At 38.4% G+C, this 24,430-nt stretch overlaps 1 protein-coding gene across 12 annotated transcripts in view; it reads left to right on the top strand.

Moving 5' to 3' along the window:
• The window catches only part of DGKI (diacylglycerol kinase iota), a 449,436-nt gene that overhangs the window by 253,065 nt on the left and 171,941 nt on the right, over positions 1-24,430 (top strand). For all 12 annotated transcript variants that reach the window (XM_019452873.2, XM_019452870.2, XM_019452874.2 and 9 more), the window contains 6 exons: positions 818-955; positions 4,951-5,029; positions 13,821-13,876; positions 14,809-14,871; positions 19,643-19,716; positions 21,356-21,467. In XM_019452873.2, the coding sequence (XP_019308418.2) occupies positions 818-955; positions 4,951-5,029; positions 13,821-13,876; positions 14,809-14,871; positions 19,643-19,716; positions 21,356-21,467 (522 nt within the window). The remainder of the gene's footprint in view (positions 1-817; positions 956-4,950; positions 5,030-13,820; positions 13,877-14,808; positions 14,872-19,642; positions 19,717-21,355; positions 21,468-24,430) is intronic.

The raw sequence follows: 24,430 nt of genomic DNA, 5'->3' as shown, positions 1-24,430 counted from the left end.
CCCACCAGCTTTTTATCTGCTCATATGAGAGATTGGACTGGGCTCCATGAAAATTCTCTTCAGATATTAGCAGATATGAATTTGACCTTTGGGTGAATTGTCCTCCATTAGGTTTTAATTCTCTTCAGATATTAGCAGATATGAATTTGGCATTGGGTGAATTGACCTCCTACAGTGAGCATAGTATAAATGATAATAAATTAGTTGCTTCATGTAAATATATTTATCACTGTTGACTCCTCACATCCAAATCAGAGACTTGACTATCCTTAATAATCATGCTGCCAGTAAATACATGCTCAAGTATTAAGTGGTTGCATAATAGGGCTGTGCCTCAGACAGACTTGCCTTCAGCCATGGAAAGAACGGTGTCCCACTGCAAGGTTAGGGAGGTGAAGTGTAATGTTAATTGAAAAAGTTGTCTCTCATATGCCACCTGGATTCCTTTCCTCCTTTTCCACACATACTTGTCCTATGTGTCTCTCAAATTCCTCTAGTAGGAGACCTGGGGAGTCCTCTTGTCACTCTGATGGAAGCAGCTATCCAGCATGGCCCTCAAATGCCTACCGGTGACTACTGGTTCTTGGTGCTGGCAAAAATTACTAAGCTCAAACCAGTTGAGCAGTATCTCTATGCACGTTACCTGTGACTTTTGTCTTAGATTCTAAGTACCTCAAGGAAAACAGTGTACTTTCCCAGCCTTGCTAATCGCAAAATAAACAGAGCTACAGCAGAAGGGCTCTTGCTTGCATGAAATACCTTTGGCTGTACTGTTCGCTACTCCAGATGGCAGTGGGTATATTCTTTGATTCCTTAGGGCTACACTGATGAACCTGTTTCGAAGATCCTTTGCCAAGTCGAAGACGGGACAATTGTACAGCTGGATCGCTGGAACCTCCACGTGGAAAGAAACCCAGACTTGCCTCCAGAAGAACTTGAAGATGGTGTGTGTAAGGTGAGAGAGCTCTTTCTTCAGCAGAGAGGAATCCTGGAGCATGTGCCTGAGTGACAGGAAATATACTCCTGGCTGGAGAATCATATGCTGATTCCTTCCTATGAGATAACAGGATAATGTTTGAGTTTATGGCCCCGGGGGCTAGGAGTCTAACGCTACTCAATGATTCTGCCTCATTGACTTCTAAAGACTGAGATCTCCTACTCCTTGTCTTCCACACCAGAAATACATATATTCATTTTCTGATCTCTCAAGCACTGCATCTCAGAACCTATGGGATGGTGAAAAAATATGGATATTCTGAAGCATTAGGCATATGGTTTTTTGATAGAAAGATAACCTCCTGAGATGTCTTGTCTGATACTAAATATCTCTTACGTTTAGGAAGTATTAACTGAGCCAGTTTCATCACTTGGTTGGGACTTGAAGATGCCTAAATAAATGTTTTGATTTCATATTTTTCCTTCAGTGATGAAGCTTTCATTTCCACCCAAGACAAATGAAAAGACACAATTGTACACATGTTAGTGCAGAGTTTTGGTGGTAAATTTGGTTCGAAGTTCGCACCTCAATTTCATATAAATTTGACAGGTTGCCAAGTAAACTCTCCTTGCATATTACTTTCCACTTTTCTTCTATGAGAGTGTTTACAAAGTTTTTCATGCATAAGAAACTCCACATGTGTCCATGAAACATGCAGATTATGGGGCCCAGTCTCCATCGATTCTGCTGAAGTAAATGCAGGTTGAAGGATCAGAATCTGTACTTTAAATTTTTAAAAAATTTTTTCTTATTAAATTTTTTAATGTTTATTTTTGAGAGAGAGAGAGAGAGAGAGAGCAAGGGAGGGTCAGGAGAGAGGGAGACACAGAATCCATAGCAGGCTCCAGGCTCTGTGCTGACAGGGGGGCTCACACTCATGAACCGTGAGATCATGACCTGAGCCCAGGTTGGAAGCTTAACTGACTCAGCCACCCAGGTGCCCCTAAATTTTTTTTAACGTTTACTTATTTTTGAGAGATAGAGAGAGAGCATGAGCGGGGAAGGGGCACAAAATCCAAAGTAGGGTCCAGGCTCTGAGTGTCAGCACAGAGCCCGACATGGGGGCTCAAACTCCTGGATTGGAAGATGATGCTGAAGTCAGCTGAGCTGAAGTCAGACGCTTAACTGACTGAGCCACCCAGGTGGCTCTCGGAATCTGTTCTTTAAATGACATCTCTGCTTTATTGGATTATGCCATTGATTGAGGTCAAGATTGTCTTGGGTATTTTCTTTTCTTTTCTTTTCTTTTCTTTTCTTTTCTTTTCTTTTCTTTTCTTTCTTTCTTTCTTTCTTTCTTTCTTTCTTTCTTTCTTTCTTTCACATTTATTGTCATGGGCATTGCTGCTTTAAAATAAATTGAACCAGCTATCCTTTTGAACCCAACCAAAATCTATTTATTTATTGACACCATGATCCTAACCAATTGTGATAAACACTCAAGTTTCTTATTTGGCTAATATAAGTGAAAATACGTTTTATCTTCTCTTCATGTTTTTTCCCCTAAACCATGATCCAGAAATTATAAGGTTTCTAGTAGATACCATGACTGCTTAGTTGATTTGCATTCATAATGTCACAATGTTGCTTAAACTGCAGGTATCATCTTGGGATATGATACTTTCTAATGTATCTGACCTATAGAAATTGGGTAGAAAATAGCCAAAGTGAAAAAATAATTGTATGGAAATTTAAGGTCCTTTCTCCACCAATCTTAGAATGCTTAGGCCCTCAAGAGAAATCTCTATTTGCATCTCTTCCTGACAGCTTAAGAAATGGAAAGACTCCTTGGTGCAGCCAGGAAACATTAATCCAGATAATTAAAGGGCTTTGAAAAATTGGATTTTTGAGATGTGTAGAAAATTGAGGCAATTTTTCCTGAAAGATGTGAATAAGAATTTAATAAAAGTCTAAACTGGGGTATTATTTAGGGGATGGTAACCAAATGTTCTCCTGAGTTATCAGTGAATGCTAAGACATGGGTTAGAATTGTAGCCAAGAAAACATAAATGGTAGAGATGAACCTATCTGTGCTTTTGGCAAGATCACCAACCCTTGCTCTCATTACACAGGCTTGGTATTTTGATTAAGTGCAGGAACTGGACATTCTCAAATATGAAGCCAGGAGAATAAGACATGATTTTGGCACTGCTCTGTATTTATTTTCTCCCCTGTTCTGGAGTCAGTTGTAGCCATTTCTAAGGGGGCTGATTTGACCTCTGAATTGTTACAAGCTCTAACTCGGGACCTCCCATCGGGGTTGGGGGTGGGGAGCCTTCATTCTTTCCTTCCATTGGAGGCCAAGGCAATCTGGTTTTTTTTTTTTTTTTTTCTGTATTAATATCTCTTTCTGTTCCTCTCCCTCTCATTTCATTTATCTCTTAATGGGACAAGGTCCACATTCTAGTCAAACAAAATCTTGCTGATCAAGGGACGCATAAAACAGTGCAATAAACTTACTTTTGGGATCTTGAGGGTTAAACACTTATTTCTAACAGAAGACAAGTATATTTCTGTCTGGAGTCTAAACCTGATAATTATCTGGAAACATTATCCAAGCTGAGATAAAATTGCCTATTTAATTTAACATTTCCTTTCCACTCTGAGCTGCCGAAGGAAAAGTGGAAGAACTACAGTTTCCTTTCTAGCACTTTCCACATGCTTTTCTGATTGTTCTAACATTGAAGCCTTAGAAGCACATGAATTTTGCACTTTTGATGAAGGATTTTAGTTTGTATTGTCCTCTCCTTTATGGAGCTGGCATTGCTAACAGCCAGGGACCCAGAGGACTCTAGGAAGGCTTGTGTATGTCCCTGCATGTGTATCTGCATGTTTCATGATCATATTAAAGATCCAAGGTCTGATAGACTGAATAGAAATCTGGATGATACTGACAAATATGTATACACATGTATATTTCTTTCCCTATAAATCAAGGATAGCTGAATGTTTACCACTGCATAATTGCTTATGACCTATGTCAAAATAGATTTTAAAAAACCAAAGGGTAAGCATATTAAATGTTATTCATTTTAAGTTGCAATATTAATATGGTGAACATAAATTCTCAAAAAAGTATATCCTCTAATTAAGTAGCTTGCACATGATCCTTGCAATTGAATCGACTCTCTAAGTTTGTTTAGTGAATTAATTCTTTTAAAAAAATTTTTTTAGTGTTAAATATTTTTTTAATGTTTATTTATTTTTGAGATAGAGAGTGAGCAGGGGAGGAGCAGAGAGAGAGAGGGGGACACAGAATGCGAAGCAGGCTCCAGGCTCTGAGCTGTCAGCACAGAGCTCAATGCAGGGCTCGAACTCACAGACCGTGAGATCATGACCTGAGCCCAAGTTGGACGCCTAACCAACTGAGCCACCCAGGCACCCCACTTAGTGAATCATTCTTTGTAACTTAAAAAAAAATTTTTTTTACTGTTTATTTATTTTTGAGAGAGAGAGAGAGACAGAGCATGAGCAAGGGAAGGGCAGAGAGAGAGACACACACAGAATCTGAAGCAGGCTCCAGGCTCCGAGCTGTCAGCACAGAGCCTGATGCGGGGCTCGAACTCACAAACTGTGAGATCATGACCTGAGCTGAAGTCGGATGCTTAATCAACTGAGTCACCCAGGCGCCCCGATTCTTTGTAACTATTGTACATGTGTTTCCCTGAGCTGAATTTGGCTCTCTTACTAATATCTGCAAGACCAGTTCTCATTTAATAATTTGTATTTGTGTCACTTGTTTCCTATCCTATTTAAAATCCTTGGGAGTGTTATTTGATTTGAGCTTTCGCTAATGAATTCAAAAATCTGTGTTCTTTCTACACAAAACCTTGTCCCTCGGGTTACGGCTTCTCTCTCTCCCAGGGATTGCTCCAGAGACAGGTGCCTGGCATCAGGCCTTCCTTGACTCTGTCTGGTTACACACCACTTCACCTCTACTTTGTTCATCATTGCAGCTTCCTCTGAATGTTTTCAATAATTACTTCAGCCTTGGATTTGATGCCCACGTCACACTGGAGTTCCATGAATCCAGAGGTGAGGACAACGTCCCATTTCCATCTCCCAGGGAGGAAGTTTCCAGCAGGTGTTTTGCATGTTCCCTTCTGTTTGCATATCACCTAAGTGTTGACAGTGGGCTTCAGTGTTGCTTCATTTTAACTTTCATGGCAACCTTGGGAGCTAGCGAGATAGGAGCTTCTTTCAAATAGGTCCCTGAGACCCACTTATTTAGAGTCTCAAAGATGGTAAAGGACGGCACTAGGTGTACATTCCACGTCTCGGACTACTAATTTTAAAGTTTGACTAGAAACTTTGAAGTTAGTGAACTACTAGGAAGTGATGAAGATTCTTTCACTAGAGTCATTAGGATCTTCACAGCTTCCGGAAACACCAGTTGTTAAAGTCCAACACTTCATATAAACCAGGGCCATTGAAATCTGGTAGCAAAAACATTCAAGTCCTCTTTGTGTGCGTAAGAGAGACAAAAGGCATTTTAGAACAATAGGGGAAACTGATAGGTGGTTTGGGTTGAAAGAAATGGTATGGTGGTGATTTGATTGGTTGCAGAGGTGCGGGGAATACCCATCGGATGAGAAAGAGGAGTGAATGAGACCCAGTAGTAGTTTCAGGGGCTAAAAGAGATGGGGTCACAATTAGGGAACAAAACCACTTTTGAAAGAGATAAGATGAAATAATGTCAAGGAGTTAAACATTTCGTAAAAAGATTTCTCATGCCATTCAGAGCTGGGAAAGTTTAGGATTTGAGCTTATGTTTTGAATCTCCAATCTTCTGTGCTCATGCTCACTCAGTGTCTCTTCATCTCTCTCTTAAAATCTCTTCTTAGTAATATAATATGTACATCTGTGTCTTTGCCTGGATCTATGCCTGTACCTAGTCCCTTGTGAATATGTTTAATATATAACCAAAATAGTGCCCCGCTACAGGTTAGTATAAGTGCGTTGTGAGATAAAAGGCATAAATGAGAGGATTATTTTACTTCTTTTTCTCCAGATTCTTCAAGAGCAGAAGTGGTTTTAACTCCTAGCATTTGAAATACAGAGACCTTAAGGCTAGAATTCAAATGTTCGGATTCTAGTATTAACACAGAGAAAATTCTGATAACACTCTTAGGCACTAAAGGTCAAGAGTGAAGTTGTGGGATTAAGGGTGTTACAATGCAAAATCTAAGTGAAGTCCAAACTTGTAAGTCTCAAATTGAATTCAGGAATTTTGGTAGGCTTTGCCTTCCTGCTTTCATGAGGCTTGGAAGGTCAAATGCTGTGTGAAATAAAAGCAATACTGACCAAAGAGAGAGCCATAGTTTGACTTTTGTCTCTGAAAAGTTGGTTGATTACAGAACCACAAATATCAAATACCCAGATCAGGAACACCACCACCCTCCCACCGCCCTGCCATAGACAACTATTCAGATATGCAGAGTCCTACGTTAGGGACCACATTTATAGTCTGTTGGTCTCTCTATATTTAAGGAGACTTAATTTGGGAAAGTAAATGGAAATTACTTTCCTCATTTCTTAACCCATTTTTTTCCCTCATATTCTTCAGGAGACTCTGGATCTGGGCTTCCTAATAAAATCCTTAAGTTTCTTAATAATACTTATAATTATCACCAATGCATGAATCTTCCAAAATAGACATCCTGGCATGAAAAGAGGCCTAAATGAGTAAGTGGCAAACAATGAGCTCATTTTAGGGAGCCAAATATTTTGTCTAATTAATCTGACAATCTCCTAATGACACACTTCCTTGTACTATGATGAAACTTCTGCGTCTCAGAGTGAAAAAAGCAGAAAGAAACATCAAGGTGGAAACACCAGGCTTAGAATTCTTAAAGGAAAGTGATTCTTTTTTTTTTCTTGAAGTTATGGGACTATTTCATTCGAGAGAGGAGTACGCAAACTGTGGTATATGTATATGTACATCGTTTAGTATGTGTGTGATTACAAAACAATTGGTTACAAGATGCCAAGCATTGGTCTTCAAATAGTTTATTGTTGAGGCTTAGCATAGTGCTTTCATGCAGCATGAAATGGAACCGCAGTCATCTGCTCTGCATGGAAGCTCAAGCCCTTGAAAACCAACCCCTGAAGGGCTGATGGGGGGAACTGATGTTGACTGAGACAAAGGGCTGCAATATTTGTGAAGATGATAGGGAAATAAGTATTCACAAAATGCAGGAACCAGATTTGCTGGTTGATAGACCTAGACCAGAGGTGTGGACTTCTTAATATCTGTTTATCTATTCATTTTGCATTAATTCATGATGAAAAGTATAATTACCCATGGTGGTGGTGGTAGTGGTGGTGGTTCTTCCTCCTCCTCCTCCTCCTCCTCCTCCTCCTCCTCCTCTTCTTCTTCTTCTTCTTTTCTTCTTCTTCTTTTCTTCTTCTTCTTCTTCTCTTCTTTCCTCTTCCTCCTCCTCCTCCTTCTTCTTTTCTTCTTCTTTTCTTCTTTCCTCCTCCTCCTTCTTCTTCTTTTCTTCTTCTTCTTCTTCTTCTTCTTCTTCTTCTTCTTCTTCTTCTTCTTCTTTCCTCCTCGTTGTTGTTGTTGTTCTTCTTCTTCCTCTTCTTCTTCCTCTTCTTCTTTTCCTTCTTCTCACTTTTTACTGTTTTCTGTTTGGATTTTCCCCATATTTTTTACCTGGATAGTCAAGAGATCTAAGTTCACTTGCAGAAGGAAAAGATAGTCTGGCCACATTTTCAATAGGTGCAGACTTTCTTATTTCATTGGTTATTCTCTTGGCTGTTCTCAAGCCAAGAACACTTAAGAGTTGAGATTTCATACTGTTCTCAAATGCAGACACTCACAGTTTGAGGGGTCATGACAAAACTTGTATCATTTGCCATGAAATAGTTGGAGGGTGACTCAAAGCCTCATGAGAGCCATTATAAAGAATGAGCTGGGATGGAATAACCTATTAGGTATTAGTGAACACACACACACACACACACACACACATGGGCAGTGAAAGGATTATTTTACTTCTTTTTCTCCAGATGTGTGTGTGTGTATTTGGGAATCATACTAATCTATCTATATGAAATGGGTCATAAATACAGATCTCACTAAGGCAGAGTCTTTAAAATTGTAATTGCTGAAACAGTTTTTGGCATAAATGTGAAATAGCCCATCAAATAGAGGGGATAATTAAAGACATTTGAGATAGTTTCTTAGTGACATTACTGTGTAAGTGCTTTTAGAATTACTGGTAGTAAAGCAGGGAATAAAGATAGTCTTAACATTTTGACTGACTTTGTACATAAAGAATGCAAACATTTGAATAATTTGGGTTTCTATATTTGATCAGAAGGTAGGTTTAGTTCATTTTATTGGAAGATAGAGATGGCTGCTTATTAAAGTGGCTACACCATGCACGGTTGAACTGTTGCTTGCATATCAGCAAGTGCAGTCATTTGGAACAGGATTTGGAGATGTAATAGACTTGGTCATTTAATTGTCAGTTGGAATCTTGCCCAGAACTTTAATAATTACTGCATTATGACAGTGCTTGAGGAAGTACATTGAAAATATTCCCATCTATTAATGTATAGCCATGTTAACAATGATTATGGTTATCAGGTGGCAAAGTTAGGTCTCCCTTTGCTAGGTAAATGAATTAGATGGTCATTTTTTTTTTGAACATGAAGGATATTCAGCACCTCAAACTTTTAACCTGAGATGTGATGCTTAAATTTTACTGCCTCACTGAAATTACCTATTCAGCAGAGTTGAACCTTATGCTTCAATGTCAGGAAAATACAGTTATGACTCTAGAGGAGGCAGTATTTAAATTTGACTTAAGATTTACTATTTTCACTGAAAATACAGAAACATGCAGATCAGCATGTTTCCAAGGATTATGAATGTTTCATAAATGAACAGATTTCCTTAAAAAGATATTTCAATGGCTTGCTAAATTTCATCATCACTGCAAAGGACATACTACCAGTCTCATGTGTAGGTACTGAGACTCAAGCACGATTTGCTCTGGAGAAACTGTCACTGTCCAAGGTTCTCTGTAAAATTATTTTCCATTTTGAACCTCTGTATGGCACTCACTCTTCGTTCAAGAATCAAGTGTACCTGCCTCTGGAACACTTTTTTGATCATTCCCTTTACGTGGGACTCTGACTTCATCTGATCTGTGTATGGCATATAAAATGTGATGTTTTACTTCGATTTTCAAACCCATCTCCTCCACTCTAAACTCATGAGGGCAAAAGACCGTATCTTCTTATATTCCCTGTGCCAAGTCTATGGCTATCTCAATAAGTGTTACAATAATGGAAAGTGCAATTGGGAGATAGGCCCCATATATAATATAAAAGGCAACAGTAGAAAGGAGGATATAGTAAGGACAAGATTAGTTGTATAGGCAGCAAATAATATAGGAGTTTGCCAGAAAAAAAGATATTGGGGTAAAATTTCCAGAAAGGGTAGGAGGGAGCTGAGAGATAAAGGAAGAGTGTGATATATGTAGAAAAGAGCTAAAGTTGGTGAGGGCATTTCAGACAGCATAGGAACAAATGCGCTTGTGGTAAAGATGGGTTAGGATGTCCAATTAATACATAATGAAAGATTTTTTTCAATGGTGTTAAAAAATGAATAATGTCGGTAACATATTTGTCCTTAATGGGAGATGACATTGGAAGAAAAGATCTTTTTGATGCATATGATTTGAATTGAAGGTGGTGTTGTTATTGTGGGCATAGATTTTGGAATCATTTATGTATACTTAGCTGAAGTCTTAAGATTAGGTACATATCTAATACAGAGAATATGGAAACTGTGAGTTCTGTGGAGTTCAAATTGCTTATTGATTTTCATAAACATAGAGTTGAACTCATATTTATGAATATCTCCCTTAATATGCCAGACCAATTACAGACAAAAGTAGGTTTTAGGATCCTGTTCTGGTGGCACAGATATTACTGTATTGTACATAAAGATAGGATTAATATATTAAATCAATGGAATTGATTATACCCAGAGCCTTATTATCATTACAACTGGCTTATATCTAAAGCCAAATCATTTAGGTGATTTAGATGTTGAGATTTGAGAAGTTTGAGCTAATAAGATTTAGGTGAGATTTTTAGATTTTGAGTTAATTCCCTAATGGGGATGAGACCTTTGGGGATCTTGGAGGGAATGAATGTTTTTCATATAGGAAGGATGTGAATCATGGGGGCCAGATGGTGGGCGATGGTAGGTAGAATTTTGGCTCTATGACCTTTGCCATTTGGTGTCATGCTTGTTGGTTAGGTTATTTTACTTGGCAAAAAGACTTTTTTAATGTTACTGAGGTTAATAATTAGCTAACCTTAAGATGGGAAGATAATTCTGGATTATCAGAGTGGGCCCAACATAATACCATGAGCCCTTAAAAGGGTAAGTGGAAAGTTGAACAGGAAGTTAGAGGGATGTGGCAGAGTTGGATAGATCTGAAGTGTGAGGACTTGATGTGCCACTGCTGGCTTTGATGGTGGAGGGGATCCCAAGCCAAGGTCTGCAGGAGGGCTCTAGGAGTTGGGAATGAACCCTAGCCAACAACAGCATGGAAGAAGAACTTCATTCCTTCAACCATAAGGAAATAGATTTAGCCAACTACTGAATAAGGTCTGAAGTGAATCCTTTTTAGAGCCTCCAGAGAAGAGTCCTGCAGACTGACGCCTTGATTTTGGTCTTGTAAGACCCAAAGTAGAGGGCTCAGGAGAGCCCCGTCCAGATATTGGCCCAGAGAATAAGAAAACAAATGATATTTTAAGCTGCCAAGTTTTCAGGAATAGAAAACTAATACAATTAATGTTGGTGTCCAGACAGGTTATAAATAGGTTAATGGCCTAGACATACACAGTGAGTGTTTAGATCTCACTTGGTTACACCCTATTCTTGTGGAAGAGGAAGATGGGCAGTCAAAGAACTTCAGCAATAAGCCACGGATACTTCCACTCTTGGAGTCTTGGTATACTTTGAGGATTATTGGCATTTCTTGAGAATGGCCTTTCATGGTTGACCTCATACCAATTAGCAGATACAACTCCCTTAAGGATCAAGAATGCTTAAACTTTCTTCCTGGCCCTGTCCCAATTCTGTATGTCCCCTTTTCTTGATACAGCTAGGGTCTATGTTCCTTGGTCCTCCTCAAAGACCTGTCATTTCTTACACATACACATAGACATATTCAGCCACTCAACCCTTTAAGAGCCACTAAGGAATGATTAAGTACTGTTTTTTGCAAGCTACCCCTTGCTTTCCTATGGCCTGGCTTCTGCAAGGAGTAGCAAAGCTCTAAAGCTAGCTGACATCTGTCTCAGCTCCAGGCAGCCGTTGTTTCTGAGGCTATTTGGAATAGGGGAGATATTAAAATGGAAACAGGATTTAACTATCAGGGCAGGTTCAATCAGGGAGCTCACAGTGTGATACCATTATACTATGAGGAGAGATAACAGAATTTACCTCCACCTTTTCTGTTCTCTAGGCTAAAGCACATGTGTGACTTCCCTACTGTTATCCCTCTGACACCTCTTTAAATGCTAGTGTCTTGATCTTGTTTAGTTTTGCATATTAATTGAATTTAATCTAGGTAAATTACATCTGAAGTGACTCTTTTCATCAGCTGTGTCAATGGAATCACCAAACACTCCGTTTATTTTTTCATTTTCTTCTAGTCTGTTTGGGTCTTACAGAGCATTCTCTTTCTCTTGAGATGAAACTATTTTTTTTAAAGAGAAAAAAACCTTAGGCTCATAGGAAACCTCTTAAGAATGTGAATCTTTCCAAACCATAATTAATGTTTTTAAAAAGTAAATGTTAATAGTTGATATATAATTCACTTAATAGCTGTGGATGTTGGTGCCCTCAAAAAACTCTGCCAGAAATGTGTGTGCTGTTTTCAGTTCTTTATTATAACTTGCTTGATAGCCAGATCTGACTTTATTTCTTTCATTCTTTTTAAAATTAGGGACTATGTACCCATGGTAAATTGCATAACAACAAAAATTCTAATTTTGCCTCTGATTCCATAAAAGCAAGAAAGAGTTAACGGAATTGAAAATGACACCCAGCCAAATCTGGGTTAAGAAAGGTAAAAGCAAGCAAACAAACAAACAAACAAACAAACAAACAAAAAACCAGTGTTACTCAGCAGCCAAATTTATCCTAAAGGCCCAGACTGTAAAAAATGGTGAATTCTGGGTCCACAAATGGGGACCAGGGAGATAGAGCATTTTAGTACCACTTTGATCTTTTTTTCGCTTAGGATAACCTGCAAGTTAGCCTTTAACTTGTTTTATTTTGTTTCCAGGGTTTAGAGTACTTAATTCAATAGAACAGAGTGAATATTTAAGGAAAGATGTGAGATACAGAAACCTAAATATACCAAAACTCTTAAGAGCCAATGTACAAAATACTACCTTTTTAAAGTTTGCAAGCTTTCACCCCGTTTCCCTGTCATGTGCTAATAATATAGTCTAATAATCATGAGAATAACCTAGTAATCCCTTGTCTTGGATTATTTCCTGAAATCGTGTAGCTCGTATTCTGCCCAATCATAGTGAGTGAGCTCTTTGCTATTTTCTTCATCTAGACAGTTGTTGAGATTTGCTGTTCAAACATAGGTCCAGGACTTGAACCGTTTTAAGCTAGTCATCCAGCTGCCTGATGAGAAACAATTTGAAGAGAGACCTTGCCCTAAGAAGACATTAATGAGCATATGGGATAAAATAGCAGAATGAAAAACATTGACAGTAGGTCCCTTTGGAATGTCTCCGAATTCTACTAGAAAGAATGTAAGGAAATAATACTTCACTTAGGGATTTTATAATCCCTTGAATTCATGTCAGCGTTCTCTGATGCAGAATCTTGTTTAGCCTTTTTGTAGTCTTCAACTTATATGATAAACAGGATCAAAATCAAAATTAAACCACTTTTCAGCCTTCTATGTCCTGAGTCCAGTTAGCAGTTCACCTGCATATATGTATATTTATAGATCTCCAGTAAATCAGATAATTTTTCAAAGCCTGTTGCCAACAAGAGCACAGATGGTAGTTTGGAGTTTTAGAAAAATGTAAAAGCAAATTATCTATTACAATTTTTATCCAAATTTTCCATATTTAATTACATTTGGAAGCTGCGTGAATAGTTGATAGAAGACATGCCCTATAGAAGTCAAAGCAAATAATCACCCCTCAACACCCTCCCTTTGTCCTATCACCCCTGTCCTATGTCCCTGCCAACCCTCTATTCTGAATAAATAAATATTTATTTTGAGATAGAGAGCGAGAGCGAGTGAGTGCAGCAGCATGGGAGGAGCAGAGAGAAAAGGAGAGAGAGAAGCCCAAGCAGGCTCAGCACTGTCAGCACAGAGCCTGACGTGGGGCTTGACCCCACCAACTGTGAGGTTATGACCTGAACTGAAATCGAGTGGGACGCTTAGCAGACTGAGCCACCCAGGCACCCCAGAGTGTCTGAATTTTTAATGTACATGCAAATCAACTAGAGAACTTGTTAAGTCATGATTCCTAGACACCGTCCCCTAAGCATTATAATTCAGTAGGTCTGGGGCAGAGTCTAATAACTTGCATTTCTAACAAGCTTCCAATTGATGCTGATGCTGCCATTTGGGGGCTATACTTTTGTAGCACTGGACAACTTTACCAACTGGCGTATAACTGAGGAAAAGATGATAAGGCTCTTGAGTCTGATGGATCTGTGGGGTGGGGAGGGAGGGGGAGGAAGAGTGCTGATGGAGGCCATTACCTTTAATGAGGTCTCTATAACAAAACTACCTGTCTCCTTTTACAGAAGCAAATCCAGAGAAATTCAACAGTCGTTTTCGAAATAAAATGTTCTATGCAGGGGTAAGTATACATTACACTTAAAATTATTACATGTTATTTAATACTAATTCACTATTGGTAATAAGGATACTTAACTATATTAAAAATAATTACACGTCTTGGATGTTTACAAGGATGTCTATATAATGCTTAAGGTTTAATGTCTTGGCTTAAAAGTAAATACACTTATTAAGTTGGTAGAAAGAGAGCTGGTGTTCATCATCTTTGAACTTTAAAGCCTTAAAGCTTCATGTTGACTGAGGAGATGACATTCAAGGAGTGATGTGAAAAACATCAAAGCCAATTGAGAGAATGGGGGAGTTAGGCAGCCTGAAAGATGCATGGAAAAGCCTGGGTTGGAATGTGGTGTGCACAGCAGTATGTATGCATCGATGTTTGGATGAGAAATTGACGGAAGGTGTAGCTCCTCATGGAAGCTTATATATGAGTAAATTGGGTCTTGTTTCCTTCTTCTCAGGAACATCCCTGGGGATGAATGGCTAGGCAGAGGGGAGGCGGAAAGTCCTCCAAAACACTGATTTTAAAGAAAATGTAGTTAATTTACACCACTGCATAGAGAGAATTGAAATGAAAAGGGAGAGGGTGAAGCCAGACATTCTTAATGGCAAGTTAAAGATGATTTCAGCACCCTATAGTCAAGTAAGAGGTCAAGAAAGGTTGTCAAAATACATCTTCAAATTGACCCTTGGAATTATCTACTCTTTTACTTTTCTACTGTGTTCTTAAATTGTATTATAGGTTGTAGTTTGAAAACAAAGAAAGTTTTCATCTTGACAGCCACTGCATTTTGTTTTGGATTCAGAAAAAAACCCTTGTTTTATATTTTTGAATAATTCAGAAGCAATAGGAACTATCTATAATACATAAGCAAGGATTTGGCATAACCATGTGATTAAGTTTATTTTTCCCCCTTTTTCTCCTTGTGGTTGTAGGCAGCTTTTTCTGATTTTCTACAGAGAAGCTCTAGAGATCTTTCCAAACATGTTAAAGTTGTTGTAAGTACTGAATGTATTGACTCGTTTCATTTGGTTTTTTGTTGTTGTTGTTGTTTTTTTATCATGTATTTATTTAAATTCAAGTTAGTTAACATACAGTGTAGTATTGGTTTCAGGAGTAGAACCCAGTGATTCATCACTTACATATAACACCCAGTGCTCATCCCAACAAGTGCCCTCCTCAATGCCCTTCATCCGTTTTTCCCTCTCCCCTCTCCCCCCCATCAACCCTCAGTTTGTTCTCTGTATTTAAGAGTCTCTTATGGTTTGCCTTCCCCTCTTTTTATCATATTTTTTCCTTCATTTCATTTGAATATAAATATGCGGCAAAAAATGTACCCCAAATACCAGGTTATATACTTAGATTAATCAATGGGCCACATTAATTTCAGAGATGATTTCATATAGTTCATTCAACCAACATTTCTGAGAATTTAGCTCTGTGTTGGGAAATGTCTTAGTCTCGTGGATGGATGGACAGCTAGTTTCACTCCTGAAGAAAATCAACAGTTCAGTTGCAGAAATGGGCATGTAAGTCATTGCATAATACTATTTAATTAATGTTGTTGACAATGTATGCATTATGGTGGTGGCACAAAGAAGGAAATGGAAACCGACCATGGTGGGTTCAGGGAAACTTCATCAAAGTAGTGATGTCGAGCTGAGTCTTGATGTAGAAATAGATGCTCACCAAACAAATATCTTTATTCCAGGGCTATTTGAGGAGTCTCCATTTTAGAAAAACGTATTTATTTAATTATTTTGTAATGATTCCCTCTGTAGCCTGTAGCCTGGCCAAGGTTCTTCACCACTAAATGGTTGGTTAGTTTGTTTTTGGTGCTGTTTCTATCTCAGGTTTTAGACACACACTCCTTGGAGGCATGAGAGAAGGAAAGTTACCTTTTCTCTAGGAGCTATATTTTAAAATATCATATTATTAGTTATTAAGAAAGACATAAAATGTTTCCTTATAGTAACCAAGTTAAAAAAGGAGCACAGGTGACTTTGTTGTATATAACTGTCTAAAGAAAAAGAAATGAGAAAGAAGTGGGATATAGCAATGCATGAATTTATCATAGCATAGATAAAGAATAGGATATGTGATGAGAGGGGACAAAATAACAGAAATACATTAGAATAGAGAAAAATATATATATGTATGGAGAGGATCAGGAGAGGGATATAAATTAAAATTTGTAATCACCATGCAGCAAAAACAGTTCTAAGAGGGAAGTTTATACCAATACAGACCGATCTCAAAAAACAAGAAAAATTTCAGGCAACCTAACTTGACATCTAAAGGAGCTAGAAGAAGAACAACAAAGCCCAGAGCCAATAGAATGAAGGAAATAACAAAGATTGGAGCAGAAATAAATGAAATAGAGACTAAAAAGGCAATAGAAAAAAGATCAATAAAATGGGGAGCTGGTTATTTGAAAAGATAAACAAAATCGAGACACTTTTAGTGAGACTCATCAAGACAAAAAGAGAGAGAACTCAAATAAACAAAATCAGAGATGAAGGAGGAGGAATAACAACCAACACCACAGAAATACAAAGGATTTTAAGAGAATATTATGAAAAATTATATGCCAACAAATTGGACAAGTCAGTTGAAAGAAGAGACAGAGGCTATTACCACTGCTGTCCACGACCCTTGGCATCACATTCAGGTAATTCAGTTCTCTTGCAATAGCAGTGAAAACAAGCATCTCTTAGTCATAAAGACTCTTGAAAATGGAGGTTCTGCCTTCTTAAAGCTAGAGGCAAGAAAGACAATGAATGGTCCACTGAGCTATGAAGCTCTTTTATTGATAAAATTATGGCTATAAAATTTAAATAGCTTAAAATTTAAGCAACTTCCCATCAAACTTCCCCTGTTTCTTCAGCTCCTGGCAACCCAGCCAAAAATAAACTTGCCCTGTTTTTCCAGTATTTTTCACACTAAGAGGAATGGCGGTGGCACATGCCCAGGGGCAGTGTCCATATTGAATGGCGTTGACTGTTGAAGTCAGCTGCAGTGAAATTAAACTCTATATACTCCCTAACCACTAGACAGTTTGTTTCCCACATCTAACAGCCCCCTTGTTGAGGAATGTCTCACTCCCAGGTGGCTTATATAGCAGGAATTAAAGGAAGCTTACAGAGAAGTGAAAATGGCGGCCAAGTTACTAGGGAAGATTTGATATCAGCCAGTACAGGAAAAATTCCAGGTGGATTTGTTTGTGTAACCCTATCTTTTTTGTATGGAGGAGAAAAAATATTAGAAACAAGATCTAAATGTTTGGGATTCAGTCCTAGGTCTACCTTTATGAGGTATATGACCTTGGAGGAATCATGTAATCTTTCAGAAGAGTTTGCTTCCCTTGTTTAAAACAAGTCTTTGAAACAACAATTACTGACCAGTGTGATGTATTACACAGGGACCCAGGATATTTCTATAAGGACATCACTCTATGTTTTCTTGAGTGAGAGATGAAAAGGATAGAAGATTAGCTAGTGATCCGATGTGTAGATACCAACAGACCATTTCATTTTTGCCACAGGATGAAGTCATTGTTAATCTCTCCCACAAATGTAAAGTGTTTGTATGAATACTATATCAAAAAAAGCATAGGACAGGGGTGCCTGGGTGGCTCAGTCGGTTAAGCGGCCGACTTAGGCTCAGGTCATGCTCTCGTGGTCCGTGAGTTCAAGCCCCGCGTCGGGCTCTGTGCTGACAGCTCAGAGCCTGGAGCCTGTTTCAGATTCTGTGTCTCCCTGTCTCTGACCCTCCCCCATTCATGCCCTGTCTCTCTCTGTCTCAAAAATAAATAAACGTTAAAAAAAAATTTTAAAAAAAGCATAGGACAATAACAAAATCCTACATACAGCATTCTCTGTTCTCCTTATGATTTATCAATACGTGAACTTTTGTACAGGAACTATTTTATATGCGGATATTTTCCTTTGTGTGTTTGAAGTAGGAGAAGGTGAAAGCTGCTGTTCTAAAAAGACACAAAATTTAAAGGTAGTAATATGTAAGAAAACTTGATAAAGCATGATACATTGTAAGGTACCCATCTTTATGTAATTTGACGAATTCCCAGAGTCGCTGATACATTTTCCAGGAAGAAAAAGTAGAAAATTAGAAAAGATTTCTGTTCTAAATACAATAATTTTATAGTTTCTTTCTGTAAGGCAAATAATACTGCTTTGTATGAAATTAATGTATCATGTCCTATTTTTTTAAATCTTCAAATGTATATTTGTCTTTGAGAGAGAGAGAGAGAGAGAGAAAGAGAGAGAGACAGAGTGCCAGTGGGGGAGGGGTAGAGAGAGAGGGAGACACAGAATCCGAAGCAGTCTCCAGGCTCTGAGCTGTCAGCATGGAGCCTGATGTAGGCCTCAAACTCACAGACTGAGCGAGCATAACCTGAGCTGAAGTCAGATGCTGAACCCACTGAGCCACCCAGGTGCCCCATCACATCCTAGTTTTTAAGATTTTAGTTACTTACAATACTCAGTTTTGATAATGTAAAATATCTTCCTTGGTGTAGTCATCTGTCAACTCATTTCAAGTCCTTAAATTAGGAGACTTCAGATTTTCTAACTACCTGAGAGTATTGTAAAAACACCTTCAATCAATACCTAGAATTTGATTTCTTCCTAAGTAACATTTAAAAATGTAGTCTATTTAGGGCTAAATGTTTCCTGGAAACAATTTTTGGAGCATGCTCATGAAAATTGGGCTGTGTTAAGATCAGCTGGGAAAAGATTGAGACAATAATGCTAGTAGAATCATTGTTCTTAGATTGAAAACTCTTTTTAAAGAAATCTGTAAACATTTTCAGGGAGCTTGGGAATACATTACTCTGCACTCCAAGGGAGAAGATGATGGGGAATTCTGTGATGAGGGTATGGAGAGAGCAAGTACAAAAGTACACCTTTGACATTGAGAAGTCTGTAGTCGTGACTAGAGTTTTCTTCTTTTGGCTTTTGTCACCTGTGGGAAATGGGAAGGGGCATGAAAGCCTTTTCTTTGATTAGTCAGAGGATACTCAAGGCAAGTGCTAACTGGTGAGGGAAACTCTGCACAGAGGTATTGAGGCCAGGCCAGCCTGAGGCCCTTGAGACACCCAGGGTTGCATCCAGATCCAGGAAAGCAAGTTTTGTCAGGAGACCAGTCAAGTCTATAAGACATTAAATGTGTAAGAGCAAATCCCTAATGGAGATACCACTAATTTATAATAGTTTTTAAAAGCTTGCAGTATATATTCCTCTTAAGGAGTTTTCAAAAAGTTAGTGTTTAACATTTTCAAAATAAAAATTGAGCTCAGACAGCAAATAGAATAAATGATTAGATTCATCCCCATTGTTTGGGTCAGATAACTATGGTGGAGATCACTACTGCCTGAAGTTGAGGCTTCCTTTTTTATTTCCTTAAGGGTTCATAAATATTTTAATGTTGATACTCCAATTCAAAATACCTAATAATCCAAGGTTGAGAATGACGGCAGTTCTTTTGTTTGTGAGACCAGGAAAAAAACTGTTTTGATCAAATGGCAGCTTTGTTTTTACATTAAAACAAAACCATGCTGTGAACCCTGGGTCTGCTAAAGTTAAAATCAGAGTACATTTTCAGTCATGGTACTGAACATTCACTTAAGCAGCAGTGGGGGCAAGGGGAACACCACATGATATATCCCATTGTATCAACCTAGTTATCTTTTGATAAAGTTTTTAGAATTGTGACCACTTCAAACCCCCTTTTCTGCTTTGATTGTTGCAGTGTGATGGAACAGATCTCACTCCAAAGATTCAGGAACTGAAGTTCCAGTGTATAGTATTTTTAAATATACCCAGGTAAGCTCTGTTCATACTTTTTCTTTGGTTTTATGTGAGCTCTGTTTGACTTGAGGTTATTGGTTTTCATTATAGAAAATTTCCAGGTACAAACAATGAAAGTAAGTCATCTTAGTGGCTTATTAGGGGTTTCTAGGTCTGATAATTTTGTTCTAGTTGGTTTGTTTAGTGTTCTCTGTGGTGGGTGGTTTTTATTTTTGTTTGTTTGTTTGTTTTTAACGTGATGTGGCATGCATGGGATACACATCCGTCATTAAGAAACCCAGGCACCCCTATTTACTGGAACATTTTAATGTAATTCTCAATTACTGATTCCCTCTCTCTCCCAAGAATAATAGGCTTGAATAAATCCCTGTTCTCAGTTTCCCAAAAGCTGTTAGGAAACCATCCAGCCTGATTTTAGTATGGAACACATTCAAAATTGTTGCTAGATGATTGCCTTGAAAAAAATAGGATCAATTAGAGTAGCATTTTCTAGCCAGGATGTCAACTCTCTTTGGTGCTATTATATATCTCAGGAGAAAGGGATATTTAAGATTAACTAGACTCAAAATAAGCACATTATCTCAGAGGTACAAAATTAGAGTCTAGGTTCCCAAGCCAAGATTTTGGAAGGGATGGATCTATGGCCCTTTGTTATTCACAAACCACACAACTCAAGACACAAAATCTGCAGATAAGTTGTATTTAGACTGAATTTAACTGAAATGAGAGTTGTATGTAAATCCATAGCTAGGAAAATATACTATAATCTCCTGATTATTTTTGGCAATGCTCAGTATAGTTACCTACAATCCTTTTCCAGAAGGATTTTCATCTTTGTTATTTAAGTAAAAGACCTAGATGGGGTACCCGAGTGGCTCAGTTGGTTGAGCTTCCGACTGTTGATTTCAGCTCAGGTCATTATCCAAGGATTGTGGGATCAAGCCCTATGTTGAGGTCCATGCTGAACACATAGCCTGCTTGAAAGTCTCTCTCTCTCCCTCCGATCCTCCCCCCCAGCTCACGCTCTTTTTCTCTAAAATAAATTAAAAAATTAAGTAAAAGACCAAGATTCTCAGGAAACATTGTCTATTAGCTTGCTTTAATTTTTTCTTTTTTTTCTTCTTGCTTTCTCTCCATTCCTCTTCCTCTACTTTTCTAATTCCCTTTATTTCACCTTCTTTTTCTTAATCTTTTACTTTTTCCGCATATCTTTCTCACTCTTCTTCAGTTACCTTTCTCTGCTTACCTTCCCAGTGGTTATTTATTATCTTAGTTCTACACATAAGAACCAATGCTTACCCACCATGGTTTCCCTTCCCTTTTCTACTGGCATGCAGTGTCTCCCTCCAAGACCCAATTCTGGAACTCATGGCATATCATAGAAGAGACATAATGGATCACTGAGTGAGAAATGTTAATAAATAATGGGTGAGGAGAAAGTTGGACACACAGGACACCACACCTGTGGTCCATTTTCACAGATTGATATTTGGAAATGATAAATCCATTTTCTTTTCTACTGGAAGGGATGCACCAAGAACAGAAAACTATTCTTAGGTGAGATACACATTGGATCTCACTGTGAGGTAATACCTAATATCAGTCATGAGGGGAATGGAATAAATGTAATTCTTTTTTTAATCTCCTCTTGCAGATATTGTGCTGGCACAATGCCCTGGGGGAACCCAGGAGATCACCATGATTTTGAACCTCAGCGTCATGATGATGGTTATATTGAAGTAATTGGATTCACTATGGCCTCTTTGGTGAGCAATACGATGTTATTGAAATGAAATACATTTCAGCCACAGAGTTTATTCATTCATAGATTTTTGGTTTTCAGTCTTCAGTTTTCTCTCCTGCTTTACCAATTTATAAACTTTATGCAATACAGAATTGCTTGGGGAAAACAAGAACAAAAGAACAATTCTTTATGTCACTAAGGAAATTGTGCACAATTGTAAGGACTTCAATAATAAATATTATTTGCTAATTATCCTGGTGAATTTTCTACCAGAATGAAATACACAGCTTATGGAAATTAAAAAGCATTATGCCACCGACATATTCCAGCATTCATGCAGAAACCTTGCCATTGGATACCTTTTTGTTTCACTAAGGACTAGAGTGTTAAGGTAGAAAGGAAGGCAGTTATTTGCATTCATCTTTATCATCACAAAATACCTGAATAAAGAAAGACATCATTATTGTGACATTAATGAATAGTCATTTGCTACAGTATTGACATTACCTTTGCATTTTAATTTTGTTTACACACATCAAATTGTGAATTGTGGTGTAAGGGCAGTTTCCAGCAGGTTTTTGCTGTGTATTTTACCCTATTATTGAATGAGGAGGAAACCAGTTAAAAATTACACGTATCACCTTACGTGGTGTAAATCAGGCTGCACTATCAGTTTATAAAGTGAATTAAAAAATTTAAAGCTTCTTGCGGCCCATGGTTAGCACTTGGTTTGTGTTATGCCTGATGCCTGCCTGTGAGAAGGTTGTATCTCTTGTTCTAAACAAGCCAAAACGGCTCTCTTTGTATCTCATCTTGTGGATTCCTACTGACTTTTCCTCAATCACTTCGGGTTGCTGAGATCTAACAGAATAGCCTCTAGTGGTTGTGGCAAGAATGCCCATCACCTGAGATGGTGATATTGCTCATTAAATCTGCCATCTCTGGGATGAAATGATTGTTAAGTGTGGAAGATTGGTCTGGATGGATCTAATTTTCAGGGTTTTAGCTCATACACAGCTCTTTCTCTCCAAAGGTCTTTATGCTAATTACAGGCAAAGAGATTCAGGCAAGAGTAAACATGGGAATCAATTCAAGGAGCATGTATGCAAGGTAGAATTCTTGGAGGTGACCAGAAAAACCTTAAACCTGGCCATGTGTGTTTCACTCATTCATTTATTTGTGGATTCAGTGAACATTTATTGAATGTTTACCAATGTGCCAGAGCTTCCTAGTCATGACTATGTGGTGGCAGAAGGCTGTCGGGGAATGTGTAAGAGAAGACGATTCTTCACATAGGCTTAGGAGGGCAGCAAGAATATTGGATATTTCCCCATCACTCTCAGAATCAAAATCTAAGTGTAGGCCTGCAAGATGGAGTTTCTCTCTAATTCTCCAGCCTTTCCCACTGCCCTCTTTGCTTTGTAGCTCAATTAGCCTCTCCAGTCAAGCTTAGCTTTGAACACCTCTTGTTGCTTTTGTACCACCGGGCCGTTGCATATGCCGTTTCTCTCTAAAATGTTCTTGAACTGTCCATCTTCTATAACTTCACAGTCCATATCTATGCCAGATCATTCTTACAGTTTTATTTCGGTTATTTTTGTTTACAATTGTATCGTGCCTGGACAGGAGAGAGATAGCCGGCTGAGACTGGGTAATTAGAGGAGAGTTTATGGAGGGACTCTACAAATAGTGAACTTGATTTGTGAGAAGGAGCATTGGATGGTGTGGATTCCTGACCTGAAGGTGCAAAGGTAAGGAAGCAGTCAGCTGTACCCGAAGGACAACTATTTGGGAAGGACCACCTGATAGTGTTTGCTAGGCAGAAGCAGTCAGCCAGTGCCAACCTGGCAGGCAGAGAGCTGGAGCCCTAGATGCAGTGACCTTACTCTTCTTGGCCCTCTAGATCTTCTGCTGGTGCCTTCCTCTGGAGAAGTCTAACCAGAAGCTAGAGGACAAGGCAGCCACTGATACAGTATAAATGGGTCAGGCTCACAAGGCAAGAAGGGCAGGAAAGGGTGGGGTGACAGCCAGGAGTGGCAAGTGGCAGATATCCGTCATTCCAGTGTGTGTCTGCCACACGGCAGACAGCCTGATATCCGGGGTTGGCAAGAGCAAATGTGGCAGAGTGGATGAATTTTGCCGGGAGAAGAAGAGTGGGATTTGGAATTCTGTAGAAAGCTAAATTCATATACACTTGCAGGTATGAGGGATCCTAGTCCTCAAAATAATATATTGAATCCATCACCCAGCTTCTGTAATGTTCAACTGATAGGCAGTCTTCTATCTGTCCCCACCTGCTTTGTACTAACGTGAGGCATATCTCAGATGTTGTATCAGTTATTTGCAAATACTTCTGAAGGTGCTTTTAAAAGATAAGACTTTGTTTTTTTATGAGCATGACTACACCCTTACATCTGAAAAAAATAAGACAGTAGCATCTGACTATCACCATTTACTGAGTGCTTAAATCTCCAGTTGCCTTGCAAATATCCTTTGTTTTCTTATGCTCTGTTAGTTTGAGCCAGGATCCAAGTTAAATTTAGTTGTTGTAATTGATTGATAGGACTCTTAAGTATCTATGGGTTTCTGTCCATCTCTTCATCTTCTTCTTTTATTTATTGAAAAAAATAGTCTTTTGTCTTGTGAAGTTTCCTTGAGTCTGAATTGTGCTGATAACATCTCTTAGGTCTCAATTAACATGTTCTTCTGTCTTGCTGTTTCCTTTAAGTTGATAGTTGGATGTAGACGTACCACTTTCATCCCCCCCGCCCAACAAATCTACTTTGTGGTTAGTGTTTTCTTCTTCCAAAAGATGATAGGTAATATCTGCTTTTCCCTCGATTTTGGTTAATAGTCCTTGAGGGTCATTGTCTGGATCTAGCAATCATTGGAGGTTGGCAGAGTAGCGATATTCTAATTCTACCCTTCTTCATTCATTAACTGGAATATTTCTATAAAGAGTAATTTCACCTAATACTTGGTTAT

This window comes from Panthera pardus, unplaced genomic scaffold, assembly GCF_024362965.1.
Source record: "Panthera pardus isolate Hobbes unplaced genomic scaffold, ASM2436296v1 HiC_scaffold_8, whole genome shotgun sequence".
Taxonomy (NCBI): domain Eukaryota; kingdom Metazoa; phylum Chordata; class Mammalia; order Carnivora; family Felidae; genus Panthera; species Panthera pardus.
This window is presented reverse-complemented; position numbering and strand designations above follow the sequence as displayed.